Source organism: Triturus cristatus, chromosome 4_2 (genome assembly GCF_964204655.1).
Source record: "Triturus cristatus chromosome 4_2, aTriCri1.1, whole genome shotgun sequence".
NCBI lineage: Eukaryota > Metazoa > Chordata > Amphibia > Caudata > Salamandridae > Triturus > Triturus cristatus.
In genome coordinates this window covers 485,220,472-485,239,280 of record NC_140586.1, presented here as the reverse complement: position 1 = coordinate 485,239,280, position 18,809 = coordinate 485,220,472, and the positions used below count along the sequence as shown (strand labels likewise).

Genomic DNA, 18,809 nt, shown 5'->3' with positions numbered 1-18,809 from the left:
TCAAAGTCTTTGTACATCTGGGCCTGGGTGTCTTGCAGTTAAAGGCGAAATCCACGGCCAGGGTGCAGCAGCTATGTGGGCTCAGGCAGCACGTGGACAACATACTAGATGTGAACTATGATTCCCAGCAGACCAAACACTGTTTTCCAGAGAATGTGTGGGCATTTGGGATTACAGAGTATAACTGGCCTTCTGAGTAACAGTGCCCCTGCTAGACACTCATTTTACAACGTTGCTGCACCGAGCACTTGCGTCTTGCTTCCGTATTCCCTTTGCTGAGACCAGTTGCTTGTGGACAATTTTTTTTTTATGACTGTGCACAGAGAAGTATCACAAACCTTTGTAAATGATGAAATTGAACTTTTAACTTGTACTAATTTTAAACAGGGGTTTAAATTACTAAGGATTACAGAGAAGACGTTGAAGTTGTATTGCAATAAAACAACTTTGAAACTGAGAATATTTTAATAAGGATATGTAGTAACTATTCCATGTCATGTTGAAGGAAACCAACTTAAATCATTCTTGAGCATTTAGTGACTCTAAATACATGTTCACATGAGATAGTTCCAAAAGTCACAGCTATGTGTATACTTGCACACACACACACACACACACACACACACACACACACACACACACACACACACACACACACACACACACACACACACACACACACACACACACACACACACACACACACACACACACACACACACACACACACACACACACACACACACACACACACACACACACACACACACACACACACACACACTTCTTTTGAGATGCTTATTGTTTGTACGATCAGTTTTCGGGAACTTCCAGTTTTATGTTGAACTACAGAGAGTTCCTTACACAGTCGAGTCCAGGTATATCTATTCGCAATTGCAATTACATTTAGGTCTCTGAGAGACAATATGATATTCAGGATATCACTTTGTTTTATAGGAGCTCACCAATTCCACAAACTTCATTGGCTGCTTAGTTATAAGGCAGAAGTGGTGGACTCCAGGATCTGTTTTTTCTCTGGTTTCTACCACCGGCCTTGATGTTTTTATATATGTGATCAGTGGTGGAAGCAATGAGGTTAAAGTAAACATCACTCACATTGGATCCTGGGCATAAGTTTGGAGCCAATATGATCAACACCACTGACATTTGCTGTGATATGCAGGACACAAGAGTGATTTCCAGCAAGACCAACTGAAACTTCCATCGCTCCGAGATCAATAAACTCCGTGATATTTAATTGCGTAAGAGAAACACCTGGTATTAATAATAGTTAGAAATAGCTGAAATGCAGAATGATGGCCTACGTAGAAATAGATATTATCATTTTAAAATTAGGTTGCCGATAAGGGCTAGAAATGGGTCTAGGAGAGGTAAATTAGACCTGAGGTAGAGCAACCGATCAGAGAAAAGTAAAGTAACATGAATTAAGTACACGAATGGACAAAGGCAGGTGATTTTGCTTCTAAATCTGTATTACAGTGGTGGCTCCTCTGCTAAGGCGGAGGAGCGTCGCCCCACTACATTGCAGCAGTGAAGGAAAGTAAAAGTAAAATGATAACTTGATGTTATTGTCATTTTAGTTGTTCCTGCTGCGGCAGAATGGGGGCGGGTGGGGCTGCTCTGCTCACAGAGCAGGGTAGGGGAGGAGTGGTGGACACACTGAAGTACACATGACGCTTTGGCCGGCCGTCTCGGGCCAGAAAAACAGTCATGGGTAAAGAACATGCCCAGGCCCCCAGTCCCTGTCTGAGCGCTGCATTGCAGCACTGTAATTGGCTCATGGGAGCCTGGCTGCTTCCTGTTCGGCAGATGGAGGAAAGACAACGTGGGAGAGAGAGGCGAGGAGGAGGTAAGTGTATTTCTCTTTTTCAAATCGAGTTACCCCCCCTCGCCCCCCCACTCTGCCACCCCAGATCCGTGCCCACCGCCACTGCTGTATCAACAAAAATAATGGGTACATTTAAACAGAAAATACGGATCCACATACCCGTTCCACTGCAGTACCAATGGGGCTTTCCCAAAAGAAAGTCATAGCAGAAATGGTAACTTAATTCAAAGAAAACAAGAATGCCAAACCTGGTGTATTATTTCAGCCACTGGCAGTTGCTCTGCGTATGTCATGGATTGTTCTGCGGCTTTATCAATAAGAGATCTGAAAAATAAAAAAAGAATGGTGGTGTTATTTTTCAACTATTTATCTCAACGGAAACCTCATTATTTCATTAATAACATGCTTTTTCCCTGCAACAATATTCATGAAATGGAACATCAAGAGTAACATTAAACATAACACAATTTTGTTATTCAAATAATTACATTAAAAATTATACTCGAAATTGCAAGAATGCAGAGTTTAAGAAAGTATCTGCTAAAACTGTTGGCCTGCTATCTGTATTGGCTGTGAGCCACAAGTGGGGCAGTATACAGAACGCCCGAGCACCAGAGTCATCAAAACACAGTCTGCAGCGATTAGTGTCATACACGAGGTAGGAGGTTAGTGTGCCACAGATGAATCTGAGTGATGACCACTGTAAAATGTAGCTCTCGTCGTTTGCTTTCTTTTTTTCTGACTCATGTCCTCTATCTCTACCTTCCTTTCTCTCCCATCCCAGTCTCCCTTACTCTATATGTTTCTTTAATTTTACGCTGTGTAAAAATATACTCTTATAATGTCCTCCGACTGTGTCCCCTTCATCACTCTCACCTATTTAACATGGATCTGCTCAGTGCTCCATCCCTTGCCTGGCTGTCTCACTTTAAGTAGTGATTTGATCTTCAGCTGAGAAGTGAAAAACTGAGCTGATGTCTGCACTATATGAGTTTCTTAATAGCAGGTTGTTAAACATGCCTGTGCCACAAATAGCCCAACGTGAAATGCCATTGACAAGGAAAAAGGTATATTATGTTCATCGTTTGCAGCTTTGATCTCACGGTAACATGCCACATAGCTAGTATTTGAAAAGCCCTAAATCACCCTGGTGGGCCTTTTGGAGCTGAAATAACAGATGTTTGTTACCCAACTTAATGGTACTCCTTTAATCAACCTCAAACAGATTAAATTATGAGTGGATCCGCCGAGATTCAAACACACTTGGCAGCCAAACAGATTAATTCAAATGAAGACTTTCAACCCATGACTGATTCAAGAACTCCATACAAGCAAAAGAGAATCTGTATGAAATGCGTACCTGGTGTATCATTCGGTTTCAAAGCTTCTACAGATCAAACAGTGCCATTTACACTGAAATAATAGTGTCAATACGCATTGGCAAAGCCAATCGTTCTTTCGTCCATAGGAGATGTATTTATTTGTCTTGTCAATGTTTTTTAGTTGTGTTGCACAGTAGCGCAGCCACTGTGCAATATGACTGAAAGTAAGGGGAAAAAAAAACAGTATGACGCGGTCAACGCTGGCTGCATCATATCGCTTTTGTTTCTTTACTAACCAAAACACATCACCTTCCAGCTCCTAAACTTACAAAGATCTCTAAAACATTTATACTTCACTGCAGGCCACCACCAACAAAGACAAACCTCCTGTGCATGGTCTTCATGGACATAATAAAATAACTGTCCATCTTTAATAACATAAAATAAAGAACTCCTTGGTCCAAGGCACCAATCCTACCTTTCTGAAAACCATCCAGATCTACCGACTCTTAAAATAGGCTCACCTTGGTTGAATCAGAGAGGAAACATTTACTGACTGAAGGCAGGTCAGACCTGCACAATTTCCACTGCAGTACCATGACTGCAGCAATCCAAGAAGTGGAAACCATCCTGCTCCTGCTTGATCATGATGCTCTTTCCTTGCCTTTCATGGGGACAGTTACGAAATGTGCACAACACCAGATATGCCCTACATGTCTCCGTGCACCTAATCTTTTGGTTTCCATGTCTCAATATAAAAAAAACAAATTTTAAAAAGACACCGACAATTTCATATTCCAACTTCACCTTCTATGAAAGTTATTCCAAACCACAGTGTTGTCAAATACCAATGACAGCAATGCCCTCCTCACCGGACTGACTGAGTCCACCTTTAAACTACTGCAAAAAAGTATTTCCTGCTACTTTAGACTGCCTAATAAGTTCATGAAAATACCAACACTTTACCCCAATAATGACTGTCATATACTGAATAACTCTGGAGGCCACTGTACTGTTTAAGATGCAATGCATAACCTTCAAGTCCATGACTGCCCCACCTTAATTCATCCCAATGGGTCTTGTACCGTCAGTCATGGAATTCAAGATAGAACTGAAAACAATTTCGTTTTTGGAGCACCTACTTGGAGCCACTCTCACAGGGAGCATATATCTACCTAGGTTAGCTTTTAACATGAGCCAAAAACAGTGAATAATCAAGAGTCATACTTCAGTGTCTGTAACCTTTTAATCTACAGGCCTCACCGATGTAACATCCACACCTACCATTGGTCTATTCTGTTATAAATCCATTCTCTTGTACTATAGCTGCTCACCCATGTGCAGTGTTCTGCTACATCTGGGATGCTAGATTTGAACTTCAGTTTAAACTAAAATAGATAAATAAAATCTGAAGGCAAAACCAACATCTATGACCATCCTCTGCCAGCAACAATAAAGTTACAAAGTCAAACCACATATTGTTGAGCGCGTTACTTTGTGCGCCTTCACCAAGTCAGTACATTTAACTTTGGTCATAGTCTATTTATTTGAGCCCAAAATTCTCCAGAGAACCTGTATCTGATTAAGTCCTTGCAAGAAGCAGGACAACTTTACCTTGAGATCCCACTGATGCTTCAGAGGTCTTGAAAGTCCATAAAAATGTTTTAAGCAATAACTTTTCTGACTTTCTCAAGCAGCTCCTCTTTGTCACTTCTAAAACTCCCAGGACCTAAGGGACAGTGGTTAGAGCCAAGAACTCACTCCAGCATAGGCTACCAGCAGAGTTCAGCTCCTACTGGGCAGCTGGGCGCTTCCAGAAATATGCCTCCTGTAGACTGTTGTGTCCATGTAGACACACAAGGGGTCAGTCAACTGCCCCTTGGAATCAACTTCTTAGTCCTGGGGAGGAGGTACAGCCCTTCACGTTATCACAAGGCTGTTAACAGCAAGTCCTTCTGTTCATCTGTCGGTAAAGATTGTGCGCTCATTTGAGCTCTGGGTGTGGAGCCACCTTTACAGGTTTCACTGAACAGTGAGTGGAGGTGACTCCCGGACACTCCATGACCAATGAGAAAAAAAGCTTCCAGGAGCAACCCTTCCCATTTTTTCAACACATGCTGTTTGCCGTACTACAAACTATCCCTCTGTGCACAATTCTAAGGTCATATCCAACTTGGCAGCACCCTTCTGCCCTTGAAGGCTGCTGCTGTGCCAGGCAGGGTGGAAATGAGCAGTCTCCTACTCCTAAATTACACTAAAATAGTTTGGGCACCAGCTCCCTTTTTCCACTGAGCTACAGAGGGCCGAGAGAATATAGGATTCTCTTGTCCACATCTCCCTTCACACATAACTAGGAGTGGGCAGGTCCGCCTCCGATCCTTTCAAGTCAAATATGTTCCGGAACCCTCTCCAAGCTGTTCTTCCTGGGCTGATACCTGACACCCAGGTCTTCCTGCCAAAGGCATAGGGCATTGTTTCTGCTCTGGGAGCAGTTTTCACACCTCATTAAGCAGAAGTACTGATGGGGGGGCTGCTGGTAGGCTAATGCTAATTAGCCTACCTGAAATTTAGGCAACCTACATATTTAAAAAAAAAAAATCTCACTTCATCACTGAATTGGATTATTAATTAGCATGATGAATAAACAGTGATTGAATTATTCTAGTAGTTTGTTCCAAACCAAACAGAGTTGTCATTGAGGTGGATTAATATTCAAAAGTAGGGTTTGCTCATGTCAAAATGGGTTATTTTGAAAGGGTCATATGCAGGTTTAAAAGCTAGAGGAGTCAAGCTAGACAAGTAGGTCTAAAGCCAACCTTTCTTTGTCAGTCTACTGGATGGCACATCATATGCTGCAGTGAACATATGACCGTTTACTTTACAGGCCATTGATGTATGTTCCTGCACCATATATTATCAGTAAGCAAATTTTACTACAGTCAGGGATCAGAACACGTACAATGGGGACTGGACAGGAGTGCCCCAGTGTGCAAAGTTCAAAAACCAGCAGCATCAGTCAACATAAAATGTGGCTGCCACGCAAAAAGAGCCACTTTTGTCACAGTTACGAAGAAGAAATACAGGTTTCAGATGTCTTTAGTCTCCACTAGCAACAACAATGTGGATTAGATGTGTCTATTAATAAACTAGGGAAGCTGATTTAGCTCGACCAAACGTCATGTGGAACAATTTATATTTAAAAAGACCCTCAGCCGCGGCATGCTTGATCATCTAGTTTCTGAACCTCATTTCCACCCCTGACCTGTGTTTGGGAAAGGCTCCCACTAATAGGAAGATCTTAGCGTGAAGTAAAGCACCAAATGCGGGATCCGTTTTTTGCTTCAATGTTATAGATGGGAATCAATACTAAAATTACCTTAAGGTAGACAAATACCTCTTTAATTGGCATCTCTTTTCATTAACATTAAAAACACGTAGAAAATGACGCTTCATGCCTGTGCAGCCGATATGATTCTTGCCTCCGTTCTCCCCTGCAGCATCGAGGGCAATTCCTTGGGCTTTGTCCCTACCAATCTTTGTCCTCCCTGACTACCTGGTTGTCTGGGTGTCTCAGTGTGGGTAGAGTGTGGTGCTATAAAGGTGGTAGATTTGGTACTTATCAGTTTTGCTCTTAGTGCCTTTGCTTTGAGTGTATTTGTAACAGAGAATAGTAAAACAACACAACATACTTATTCAAACCCATTTTTTAAATTTCTAATACTAATGCCATATATGTACACTCTGTTACAAGCTATTCAAGTGCCTATCAGCCAACATGACACCTCATGTCAAGAAAAGTAATATAAGCAATCTCCACAATACACTGACGGTGCGCACACCATGCAGTGTCTATATATACTTTTACTTATTCCCTATTTCTTATGTTTTCTCATAGGCAGATTCTGGCACAGGAGAGAGGAAAACCAATGCTGGGAAACAATATTAAGTTTAATTTTCTTAAGAGCAAGGGTTTCTTATGGCTCACTCAACCTCTGGCATGGAATATCAGTATGGCAACATACCCTAGATACTGATGCACAATGAGCCATTCGCTATTCAGACATCTGTAGATATATTAGCCATGTAATACCTGCATTTTATCACGAATTCCAAGATACTAGGTACCATGGAAAGATGTTCTGGTACTCACTGCAGACAGCTGTGTTTTTCTAGTAGATCTCAAGCTATCAAATGATTAAAAAAAAGTTAAATAAGAAGTAAAGAGAGGGTGGGCTTTGCTTCAGCCTCCTTGAGCCACTTTCAAGTTTTTTTTGGTTTTTCATTGCTTGTATAGGCTGTCAGACTAATCTATGGCACTTCGCGGATGGATACAATGTTTCATTGGTGTTCCCAATGGGTTTTGGTGAGGAAGAGTCCTTTTGTTAGATTGCTTGCAGGTGTGGCATGAAGTGTAGCTTGTAATTGAGAGCCTGTGTGTTTGCTTTCATGAATTTACATTGCAGGCACAATGAAATTTTAACTTGATTCATGACTTTTCGCTTTTGAGGTTTAGTTTGGATGTCTTAGCATATCATAAAGGACAAAATACCATTCACTAATCAAACTTGCACATTCATTTATTTCATTCTATAGCTATCATAACACGTTGGCATTAATGCTTTTTTCTTTCATAAAGTTAAGACGGGTGTGCACACAGGCTTTACTAAAACTGCAACGAAAACTGTGGCCTCAAAAAAACAAATACTATGTAATTTAGCGATGTATGACTTTCAACTTCACCGCTTACAATGTAAACTTCATCTCTGACTCCCTTCCATTCATAATATTCTTTTTTCGGGGAAGTAGCTCACCTCTGCGAATCAGCAGAGGGTCCCTACTCCCGGCTTCTATATTATTGTAGCCCACGATGTTGCTTCAATAAGCAGTTTTCGCTGTAGAACAGTAGGAGGCAACACCCACAAAGTCACCCAACTCCTACTGAACACCTCCCCCAACATACAGCCAGATGTATTAACTTTGCCAGTGCTGATTTTGAATCGCATACGACAGCAGGGCACAGGACAGCAGGTCTTACTAAAATACCGGCCAGTCAATATTTCATATGCAAAGAATGGAATAAAAGAGTGGTGGTGCATTTGAAGTCTACGTTTATGGCACGGTGATCAGCGTTTATCAAAAGGAAAAGATGTTCACAAACAAAATCAGGCACAGTATTGCACTAGGAAAAGTTTGCAGAATAAACACCCTGCCATGCCTGTGGACACGGGGTGCTTTCGGGGCACTTCCACCTTACATTTTAACAGACTAATTGTTAGAAATACACATTCGGTATTCATAGACTTCTCCATTTCCCAAAAGATTAGAGACATCTACCAATTCAATTTTTAATAAAGTATAACTGACCTGTTATTCCTGTTTTGTGTAGTCATGAATTTGAGCAAGAGAGGGTAAGGATTCGCAGAGAACAATGAGATAGCGAACCACTCATTTCACTAGTGACCTGGAACAGAAGTAACCATGGCTCTAACAGCTTATTTTTTTCACTCCTTCCCCGTAGCCTGGGGAGGGGAAAAAACAATAAGGTTCATGAGAGGACAGAACTGAAGGGGAAAAAATGATCTTTGATTAAGGAATATAGACTACTGCCATCCACCCCGGCGTCTATGAAATCAAAAGCTCAAGAACATGGCTAGAGCCGCACCAACAGATTAGATTTTCATTCTTTCCATTATTATTTTTACTTTTAATGTGCACGTGTGTAGTCTTTCATATTGCAAATCAAAAAAACTTAAAAGGCAACACGTGCGAACACAAAAACAAGCAAGAACATAATTTCCTGATAAACGACCTATTTTACTTCATTTCCACCTTACAACAGCCTCACAATTAAAAAAAAAAACTCGTGTCCATCTTGTATTGTACGTATTTATGTCTTTGGGACCTTCCAAATTTCAACATCATTATCGCTGTGATCATGCCTTAACTATGTTTGAACGTGTGTATTTATACACTGGATAGCAACAGAGCACTGTACACCAGGAACGGTTCCCAAGCACTTTAAAGTGTGGCAAAACAAAGGAAAAGCTGCTCTCAATTTGCAGCTTATTTTAGATAAGAATCTCGGAGTTTTTTAACCTCTTGTTGACTCTGTTCTGCTACCTTTAAATTTACATAACTGGCATCTTACTCGAGAAAGCCCTAATGTAATGGCTGGTTATAAAGGCGTGCCTTCTTGGCTTGTCTGACAAACAGGGCAATTCACAAAGGTATTTCTTTATATGTAAAACTTTTGTGGTTTTAAACTTTAGATGTAAACGTGAGAGTCAAAGGGTGTGTGGCTGATAACTCGGGAAGATCTACAACAAGGTGGGAGGGGGAAAGGGAAATACAGATTGGCAAACGGAGGCGCATGCAAATACAAAACTCACCCACAAAAGTTTAAATTAGTCCCTGGCCTGTCCTGTGAATAGAGAGGGGAGCTGAGCAAAACAAAGTGCTCCTGAACCAGTTGTATCTGGTTCTCCCATTGCCTACACTTTGCGACAAAGGAAAATGTAGTATAAAAGAAGGGGCTGTGACCCCATGAAACTGTTCTTGTTTTTGACTTGAAACTACCAGGGGCGTGCTGCTGCTGGGGCCCAGGGGAAGGTTTGCCTCCCTGGGCCCTGCCCAGCCCCTGGATGCCTGGAGGACTTCTTCCTGGGACCCTTATGCTTTGCCTTGTTATTTCCAGGCCCCAGGACCTCTTTCTGCATCCAGCACCCTGGGAGCGCTATATTTTAATGATTTGTCCAGCAGGAAGAGAGCGTGGCATCACAGCGCGAAGTTGCCACCTGTTTTGAGGGAATCCCAACGTAGGGATTCCCCCGCGCTCTGCCCCAAACCGAGCAGGTGCCCACCGCGCTGGTGTGCCTAATTGCGGGAGCCTACCCCGCTTATAGTTGTATCTACATGCGGGTGCCCACCCCGCTTATTTAATTATTTTTGTGCGCGGGTGCCCACCCCGCGACTTCGCCCGTAATTAAAGCGGGTGCCCACCCCCTCTCGATTTAACCTTTCTTTATTACGGAGGGAGCCTACCCCTCCTTGTGCCCATAGTCGAGAGAATGGCCATCGCTGCCCGGAAGTCAGGCAAGTCCACCTCTGACATGGGCGGGGCCGGCGGCTGGGCCGGAAGCAGCACAAGAGTTGTGGGGCTCCCATGAGCTAGGGGGAGCCCCGGAAGAGAAATCGGCCCGGAGCCTCATGTGCTCACTATCTTAAGTCCCGGTCCCGAGACGGGGGACCGGGTGAAGGGTGGTGCCGCAGCCGGTGCTGCGGAGGGGGCGCGAGGCACATTGCCGGTGCCTTCCCCCGCCGCATCCAGATGAGAGGAGGCCAGCGCCAGGTAGAGACGCGGGGCACCCATGCTCGAGGGAGAGCCCAGCGGAAGCAGCCAAAGCCTTCCCGGCCCCACCCCTCCCCCTGGAGAGGGACCGGGTGAAGCAGGGCGCATAGATGAGGCGGGGCTCCTGTAAGTGAGGGAGAGCCCCGCAGGCGCCAGCAGCGGAGACCGGGAGAAGTGGTGCCGGTACCGGAGGCCCAGTAGAAGACCGAAGAAGTCCTGCCCTGGTGAGTGGGCACCTCTCCAGTGTTTGGGCCGATCGTGGCCAGTATCAATTTCTATTTCCTGAGCGGCCCCCGCCTGATAGGGGGTCGCTCCAACAAAGGGGGCAGGATTTATCTTAAGAGTCTGTGTGTGGCTCCAACCTTGTCATTTCAGCTGCCCCGCTTGCTAGAGGGCATCTACCACGTTTTTGGAGACATGTTCATTTTTAGAGCCTGTGCGTGGCTCCACCATGTGCATATATATTTACAGTGCCAGTGCGCTCCACGTTCTTGGGGGCATTATTTGTTTGCAGAGCCCCGTGTGGCTCCAACACTGGCATAAGCATTTTCAGAGCCCTCTTGTGGCTCCAACGTATGGCATATTTGTTTTACGGGCCATTGGGAGCCCATGCCTCACTTTTATATTTCCAGCTGCCCAGCAAGTAGTGGGAAGCTGCACCGTTTAGGTTTGCGCAGTGGTGCAATTGGATTCCGCTGCTAGGCAGCACGCCTTGACTTTGGGTACCCTGGGCATTTGAGCCCACTCTTTGGGATGGCCAGTTGGCCAGGGGGGGATTGTTAGATTTATAGGGCGCCAGGCCCTACTGTGATTCTTGGGTGCTAGGAAGTGTAATGTATGTAGAATGATTTACGCACCTGTGTTGATACCTCTAAATGTGCGTTATGATTATGAGGTTGGTTCGCATATAATGGTTTATGCTAGTGAGAGTTATTCCCTAAGGTAGGTATGCTTAGGAGGTTAGGGTCTAATGTGTTTAGACTTGTGAGAGAATTGCATAATGTGTTTATGATGGTGAGGTTGGCACAGAATGTAATGTGCGCTTGATGTGATACTGAGCCTAATGTAGTTGATGTTACAGGCTGATGCTAAGTGCAGTGATTACCAGTAGTTACTGGTTGTGTTCTCTGTTTATGATAAGTTCTACAGTTACTAAGTTCACTTTGTGATGGTACTGACAGTGGTCCAGTTGGCCCAGTCAGGTGTAAATAATCCCTTGTAAATATTGCCCAGTGCCAGTTGGCACAGTGTATAATATGTACGTACTATTCTAATGTGTTATGATAATACAAAGGCTATTTTTGTATATAACCTTGTGTGGAGTTTCTTTTGTGGTGGGCCTGGGATGTTGTTGCTGTGTGTGTGCGCAAATGCTTTACACATTGCCTCCGGGATAAGCCTGCTACCAAGGGGGTGGGCAGGGGTTATCTTTGGCGTGTAACTTCCTTGCCCTGACTAGAGTGGTGGTTTCTGCCTGGCTTTGGCACACGCCTTAGCCAGCCAGAAATCCCATTTCTAACAGTGACGAAAAGCGTCGCTGAGGGAGTCCCGCTTTAGTAATTCCAATGTGCAGAATTGCTGACATTGCGCGTTCTCTTCGGTGGCAAACAGATCTAACCAAGACTCTCCCCACCGCTGAAAGAGCCCTTACACCAACTCTGAGTGAAGACGCCATTTGTGATCCACCATGCACCGACGGCTGAGTTCGTCCGCCCGGGCGTTCAGTGAACCTACCAGGTGTTGAACCACCAGGGACATGCCCTGATGTTCCAGCAATGTCCAGAGGCACAGGGCCTCTTGACGTACAGTCCACGACCCCACTCGCCTTGTTTGTTGCAGTACAACATGGTGGTGGTGTTGTCCGTGAACACCTGCACTACCCTTCCCTTGACAGAAGGGAGGAATGCATTCAGTGCAAGACAGATCTGCCGGAGCTCCAGAAGGTTGATGTGGAGCTCGGACTCCGCCGGAGACCAGAGGCCTCTGATCTCCGCCTCCCCCCCATGTGGCCGCCCCATCTCAGGAGTGACGCATCTGTCACCACCGTCAACTCTGGTTGTGGAAGGGAGAGGGAACTGCTGTTGACGCAATCCTGGTTCAATAGGCAACACTGCAGTTGGTGTGCAGTGCCCTCCGAGATCTGGATGCAATCGGAAAGATTCCCCTGATGCTGTGCCCACTGGAACCTCAGGTTCCACTGCAGAGTCAGCATGTGCCACCAGGCATGATCTGCCAGCAGGATGCAGGAGGCCATGAGGCCCAATAGCCTCAGGGTCATTATCACCGACACCTGGGACAGAGGCTGAAACATCGGAATCATAGCCCGAATATCCCGGAGGATAAACCCGAAACTGTGCTGTGTCCAGAGCCGCTCCAATGAAGAGGAGCTTCTGAGAGGGAATCAGGTGTGACTTTGGCATGTTAATCGTGAACACTAGCGAATGCAGAAGGTCTGCCGTAGTCTGGAGGTGGGAGACGACAGCCTGGGACGAGCCCGCCTTCATCAGTGAGTCGCCGAGATAGGGGAAGACTGGAACCCCTGATCTGCGCAGATGAGCTGTGACCACCGCCATCACTTTCGTGAAACACCTGAGGGGCACTGGTAAGACCAAAGGGTTGTACAGTAAACTGAAAATGCTCGTGGCCTATCGTGAAACGTAGGTAGCGGCGGTGGGCAGGCAGGACGGGGATGTGGAAATAAGCGTCTTGCACAGTCAACGCCATAATCCAGTCTCCAGGGTCGAGGGCAGACAGAACCTGAGCCAATGTCAACATTTTGAACTTCTCCTTCTGGAAGATGCGGTTGATGTTCCTGAGATCCAAGATAGGACGAAGGCCTTTGTCCTTCTTGGACACCAGAAAGTAGTGGGAATAACAACCACAACCTACTTCTGGGGCAGGAACTCACTTGATAGCTCCCTTGGGCAAGAGAGCCGTAACTTCCTGGCATAGAAGGACCAAGTGATCGTCAGACATGCAATGGAATTGTGGTGGCATGGATGGATGGGTAGTCTGGAAGGGGAGGGAGTAGCCCCTTTGGACTAGCTGCAAAACCCACCTGTCCGACCTGACGGTTTGCCAGTGGGGGAGGTGATGGCGGATCCTGCCGCCCACTGGTAACTGGTGGCCCTGAAGGGTCAGACTAGCAGGTTTTGGAGGCTGCTGCAGAGGGGGCACTGGTGGACTGGCCTGTATGCTGGCCCCCAGACCCTGGGTCCCACGTCCCCAGATGCGCAGAGGCTGGGCAGCTTGTGCCGGCTTGCGGCCTTGGGAGGAACATAGCGGGGCACTCCTTCCGTAGCCACGGAAGGGGGGGAAAGGCAGACTGCGTGGGGCGAGATGTAGTCACGAGGCCCAAGGACCTGGCCGTAGCCCTTGAATCCTTGAAGTGCTCAAGCATGTGGTCTGCCTTGTCGCCAAACAAGTGTCAGCCATCAAAGGGCATGTCCAAAAGTGTACATTTGACATCACCTGAGAAGCCAGTGGATCTCAGCCAGGCTTAGCGTCGCAGGGCTACCAATGTTGAAATTGTCCTCCCTAGTGAGTCGGCGGTGTCCAGCCCAGGGAGAATGGCAAACTTTGCTGCATCAATCCCTTCGGCAACCGCACGGGAGAGAGTTGCCCGGGCCTCCTCCGGGCACTGTGGCAGCACCTGCCCAACCGTATCCCACAAGGAGTGGGTGTAATGGCCCAAGGAGTGGTTGTAATGGTGGTGTTCTCCGACCGCAGCCCTAAGCTGGAGGAAGAAAACATCTTTCCAAGGTGTTTCAGTGTCTTGGATTCCTTATCTGGGGGAGCAGTAGGGAATGAGCCTTTGGAAGTAGAGCCACCGTAGGAAGCTCAAGGCCCAAAGCCTCAGCTGCCCTATGCAACACCACAGTGTAGGAGGCTCCCTCCTCAGTAGCCACGGTAGGGGGAGAAAGCATGCCAAGTTCTGGGAGGTATCCAGACCACTGACATCACCCAACTCCTCTCTCCAGTCCGGATCTTCAAGTTGGTCTGCCAGGGCCAAAGCCGGTGGCGGCAAAGGCCTAGCATGCCCAATCGAGTCAGTGGGGCCCAAAAGTGCACCAGCAGAGTCGGGCTTTCCAAAGATGGAGTGGAGAGCTTCGTAACATGTACGAAGTTGGGCTGGGGTCGCTCCGGCTCCCGGGAAGGAAGGGAAACTCAGAGCTGACCCAGCAGGCTCTGCGGACGGAGCCGAAGGACGACAACTGTCCGCATCCCTTGTCTCGTCAGCCGACAGAAGGGGAGAAGGGGAAGAGCGACGGTGCTTCTTCGCATTCTTCTTGTGCTTCGACTTATCCGAAGACTTCGACAAGGAGTAGTGGTGAAGGCTCGGTGACCAGTCCCGCGACCTCCCTCTCTATTGGGACCTTGCGTGCCAGAGAGCAGACTGCTGGGCCTCCAGAAGTTTTCAGGGCCGCTCCCGTGAAGACTTTGAGGCCATGGCCTGACAGTCGGAGCACAACTTCAGGTCGTGGTCGCGCTCCAGACAACAGAGGCACACAGATGTGGGTCTGTCACAGACATCAGCTTGTGCCAGGAGCCACAAGGCTTGAAGCCGGTCCGCCGATGTGACATTCCTGTGCACCAGGAGTCAAGCGACTTGAAAAGAAGTCGCCAAAAAGTCGAAAAAAAGCAGTTAGTCAAAAAGGGACTAGGGTACCGATCTCTGCGGATCTGCGCTGGCTGGCACGGAAAAATAAAGAACAGACGTCAGTGCGTAAGGGCAGCGTCTAAGTAGATACCGCGATGTCATCTCGGCGATCACAAAACCGTCAATGGACGCGGAGTCGACCAACGCCACCTACTGACGCGCAAGGGTACTGCTATGAAAAGATTTCTCTGGATCCAGTCTGATGCCTGGGGGTAATTCTAAGATAAGGAATCCATAACTAATTGTCTCATTCAGATACTATGAAACTGCATATCCATGGTTCAATTGATTGGATTTTTGTTATGTTGGTCTCATTTTACTTATTACATTTGACTATCTTTCTAAATTAGTGAGGGGTTTTTCATGTGTTGTGTTTTCACGTTATTACCATTTGTGTGTGGCATAAATACTTTACACATTGCATCCAAGTTGAGCCTTCCTGCTTGTGTGCCAAGCCTCCAGAGGGTAAAGCACAGGTTAATTTAGTAACTTTTGTGGTTCACCCTGACAGGGATTGTGGTTGTTAATTGAGAAAGGTTCAGAACCCTCACAACTAAAAACCCAGTGTCCTGCAACTAAAGTTAGAGGATACAAGGAATAATACTACACACAAAAAGAGCCACAGCTAAATAAGAACAAAAAGAAATAATAGATAAAATGATCATTTAACTTTAGGCACTGCAAAAAATTATAAAAATGTATTGTTCAAAATATTAAAAACATATCGAAAAGAAAGAAAAATGAATTTAAAAAAAGGTTATATACCTTTACACATATTTGATTTATTTACACAACCATATTGTAAAAAAAATTCACATAACAGATGCACATAAGATAAAAGTATGTGAATTGACTGCATGTCACAAAAACACACATACACACCCCGTGACACACAACACAACTGTTGCTGTCAATTTCTAAAATACATCTTAGCGCACATTGAAGAGGGTAGAGCCTAATGTTAGGTTTAATTTATGTGCTTCCACTTCTGATGATTGTCGGCTATCTGTTATTTTCCTGTGGTGATGGCTGTTTCTACAATCTTTTTCATTTGCAGTACTTTATACTGTAGATTCACAACTTTATTAAGACAATTGACAAGTGAAATATGACTACAAATGTACTAGTAGAAAATATATCGTTGTGTAAGTGGGGAAACATGTGTAAGTGAGAAAACATGTGTAAGTGGGGACGCATATGCCAACTACTAGGCATACATCTCTACCGGAGTTAATGAACTGCATTTAGTCGGAGATTCACGCTTAGGTATGAGCATAGATGTATGTGCACGGACATCTGTGCAAGTATATTTACCTTTGTGAATTGGGCGGAAAATGTTCTGATAGGCAGAAAGGAAGCGCACACCATGACAAGTGTATGTCTTGCTATCTCCGGCACACCATATCTCCCAGGCTGAATTCAATATTCCGAAGTCTCAGTCGAAGGCTCGCAGATGGTTCATTGAGTGCAGAATCTGCAAGGTCTTGGAATCTATTTAAAAATCTGCTTCCGCACAGGCTGCACGTCAATATTTTTCATCACGAATGCTCTGGCTTCAATGATGTATTTTTTGAAGTGTTTAATGCCCAAAAACGCATAATGGAGGAACTTGGCAATCTCGGGTTGATCCATGAATGAGAAAAACGGGTAGATTCGCAGATACGAGAATTCATAGCCATCCGTCGGACAGCTGAGCAGAAACAGAGGTAATGTCCTGGACTGCTAGGATTCAAAGCCGCTTCAGCTGGTGACGGTTCTGCTCCACTTCCCCAGATAATGTTGCCTTGCAGCACGCAGCTTCCGTTCCCGTGCATGGCTGTGATGGAGCGCATGTTTAAGCAACCAACGCTACCAGTGGGCTGTGGGAGGCTTAAACAACGAGGCACATGCACACACACACACTGGTATAATCGGTAGTCAGAATTTCAATCGCCGTTTAGCAGCATCTGCATTTCACTTGCTGTAAACTTGGAAACCTTAATATACCCAATGCACAAAATAAAGATAGGGTTGTAAAAAGTAATAAAACCGGCCATATTCGCTGAACTAGTGTTCAGCCAAAAACAGTTCCCAGCACATTTTTAGGTAAATAACAGAGCATGGATGAATCCAGATCCATGAACCAACAACAGAAAATGTTTTCATCCCCTGACGAACGTGAGGTGTCGCATTCGATAGCAGCCAGATATGACAGCATACATTTTTTAAAAAGCTACAAAATGCTGTACCGGATTTAGGAAGGATAGAAAATTCAATAATCTCGTATCAATTGTGGAGACCGTCATCATGGCTAAAAAAAAAAAAAAAGGTCCATTCTTGATAGTGCATGCAAGTGAAACCGCACTCATCAGGGAGACAATAAGGGCCTGATTACGAGGCTGGCGGTCTGAGGACCGCCAGACTTGTAATGGCACGGCAGTGGTAGTCCAGCCAGCGGTCCAACTGCACCATTTCGAGTTGGAATGTCGGACCGCCATGGGACCACTGCCGTAATCAGGGAACCCACCGTACCCAGGAGGAGGCGTGGCGGTCAGAGGCCGCAATATGCTTCCATAATAGATGCTTTTCACAAAGGAACAACTCAGTTGCATTTTTAAGAAAGCCCATGTGCATGCCCATCTTCACTTTGTGAACAAAAAAAGCTATAAATTCAACAAAATGTTATGACAGAAAAGTAAACCAACTGAACAAATATTCATGATTAGGCAATAGCACTGTATCTTGATAACTAGACAAAGTCCTGTACACACGTATAAGACTTCTCAATGAAAGTTAATCAATTCATGTAAACATCAAAGTCATTAAAGTTCCAAACGCTCTGTTCTTTGTCTTTTATTCAGTGTAACCTCAAAAGAGCAACCAGCCAACACGTGTTTCGTCACAAAGGGAAATATCCTGCGACTTCTTCAGGGCTGGGAATGATACAATAAGTTGTATGTAGGCAGAAAATACTACATAGTATGTGATAGGTTGGAGTTGCACCTCTCATTGCGTTGACTGAAAGCAAATCACCATTAACATAGAAACCCTAAACAAAATACAACCGTACGTGATAGTTCGAACATTAGAGAGACCGAAAGTGCAAGGATAAAATCAACATCTCCATCCCGACAACAGTGATGTGTGAAGTGCCACACATAAAATGTGATGAAAGGTCATATAGCCCGCCTCTAATTGTGTCATGCGAACATTCTTAAATTAAAACACAGAATGTGATATCAAGCATTACGCATTAATTTAAAGAAATAGGTCAATATAGTAGGCCCTCAAATGGATGGAGTACTACCTGTACTTCGTGTGTGTAGATTATTACAGATCTAGAAAATTAAATGGTACCCTGATTTAGGGGAAAACGTGCTACAAAGAGCACGGAGGAAAAGTGATAGTCAAAGTGTATGCAAATAGCAACAAACACCCTCACCTCTATGCCGGTGATAATTCCGACCCGGCTGGTCAAATAAATGGAGGCTTAGTGGCTCCGCGATTGAGTTTGGATAGTTTATAGCAAGTAAGCACCTAAACAAATAGCGCGGCTGATTAGTAGGCCGATTACATATTCGTATGACGGCTAGACATTCCGGGTAAAATCATAATTTCCCAATGGAGTTGCCCCAAAAACAAAACACAACT

At 45.3% G+C, this 18,809-nt stretch overlaps 1 protein-coding gene across 1 annotated transcript in view; it reads right to left on the bottom strand.

Moving 5' to 3' along the window:
• PIGK (phosphatidylinositol glycan anchor biosynthesis class K) overlaps positions 1 to 18,809 on the bottom strand; it is a 528,114-nt gene that overhangs the window by 178,212 nt on the left and 331,093 nt on the right. The window contains exon 10 of the mRNA XM_085602040.1: positions 2,098 to 2,173. Within this exon, the coding sequence (XP_085458166.1) occupies positions 2,098 to 2,173 (76 nt within the window). The remainder of the gene's footprint in view (positions 1 to 2,097; positions 2,174 to 18,809) is intronic.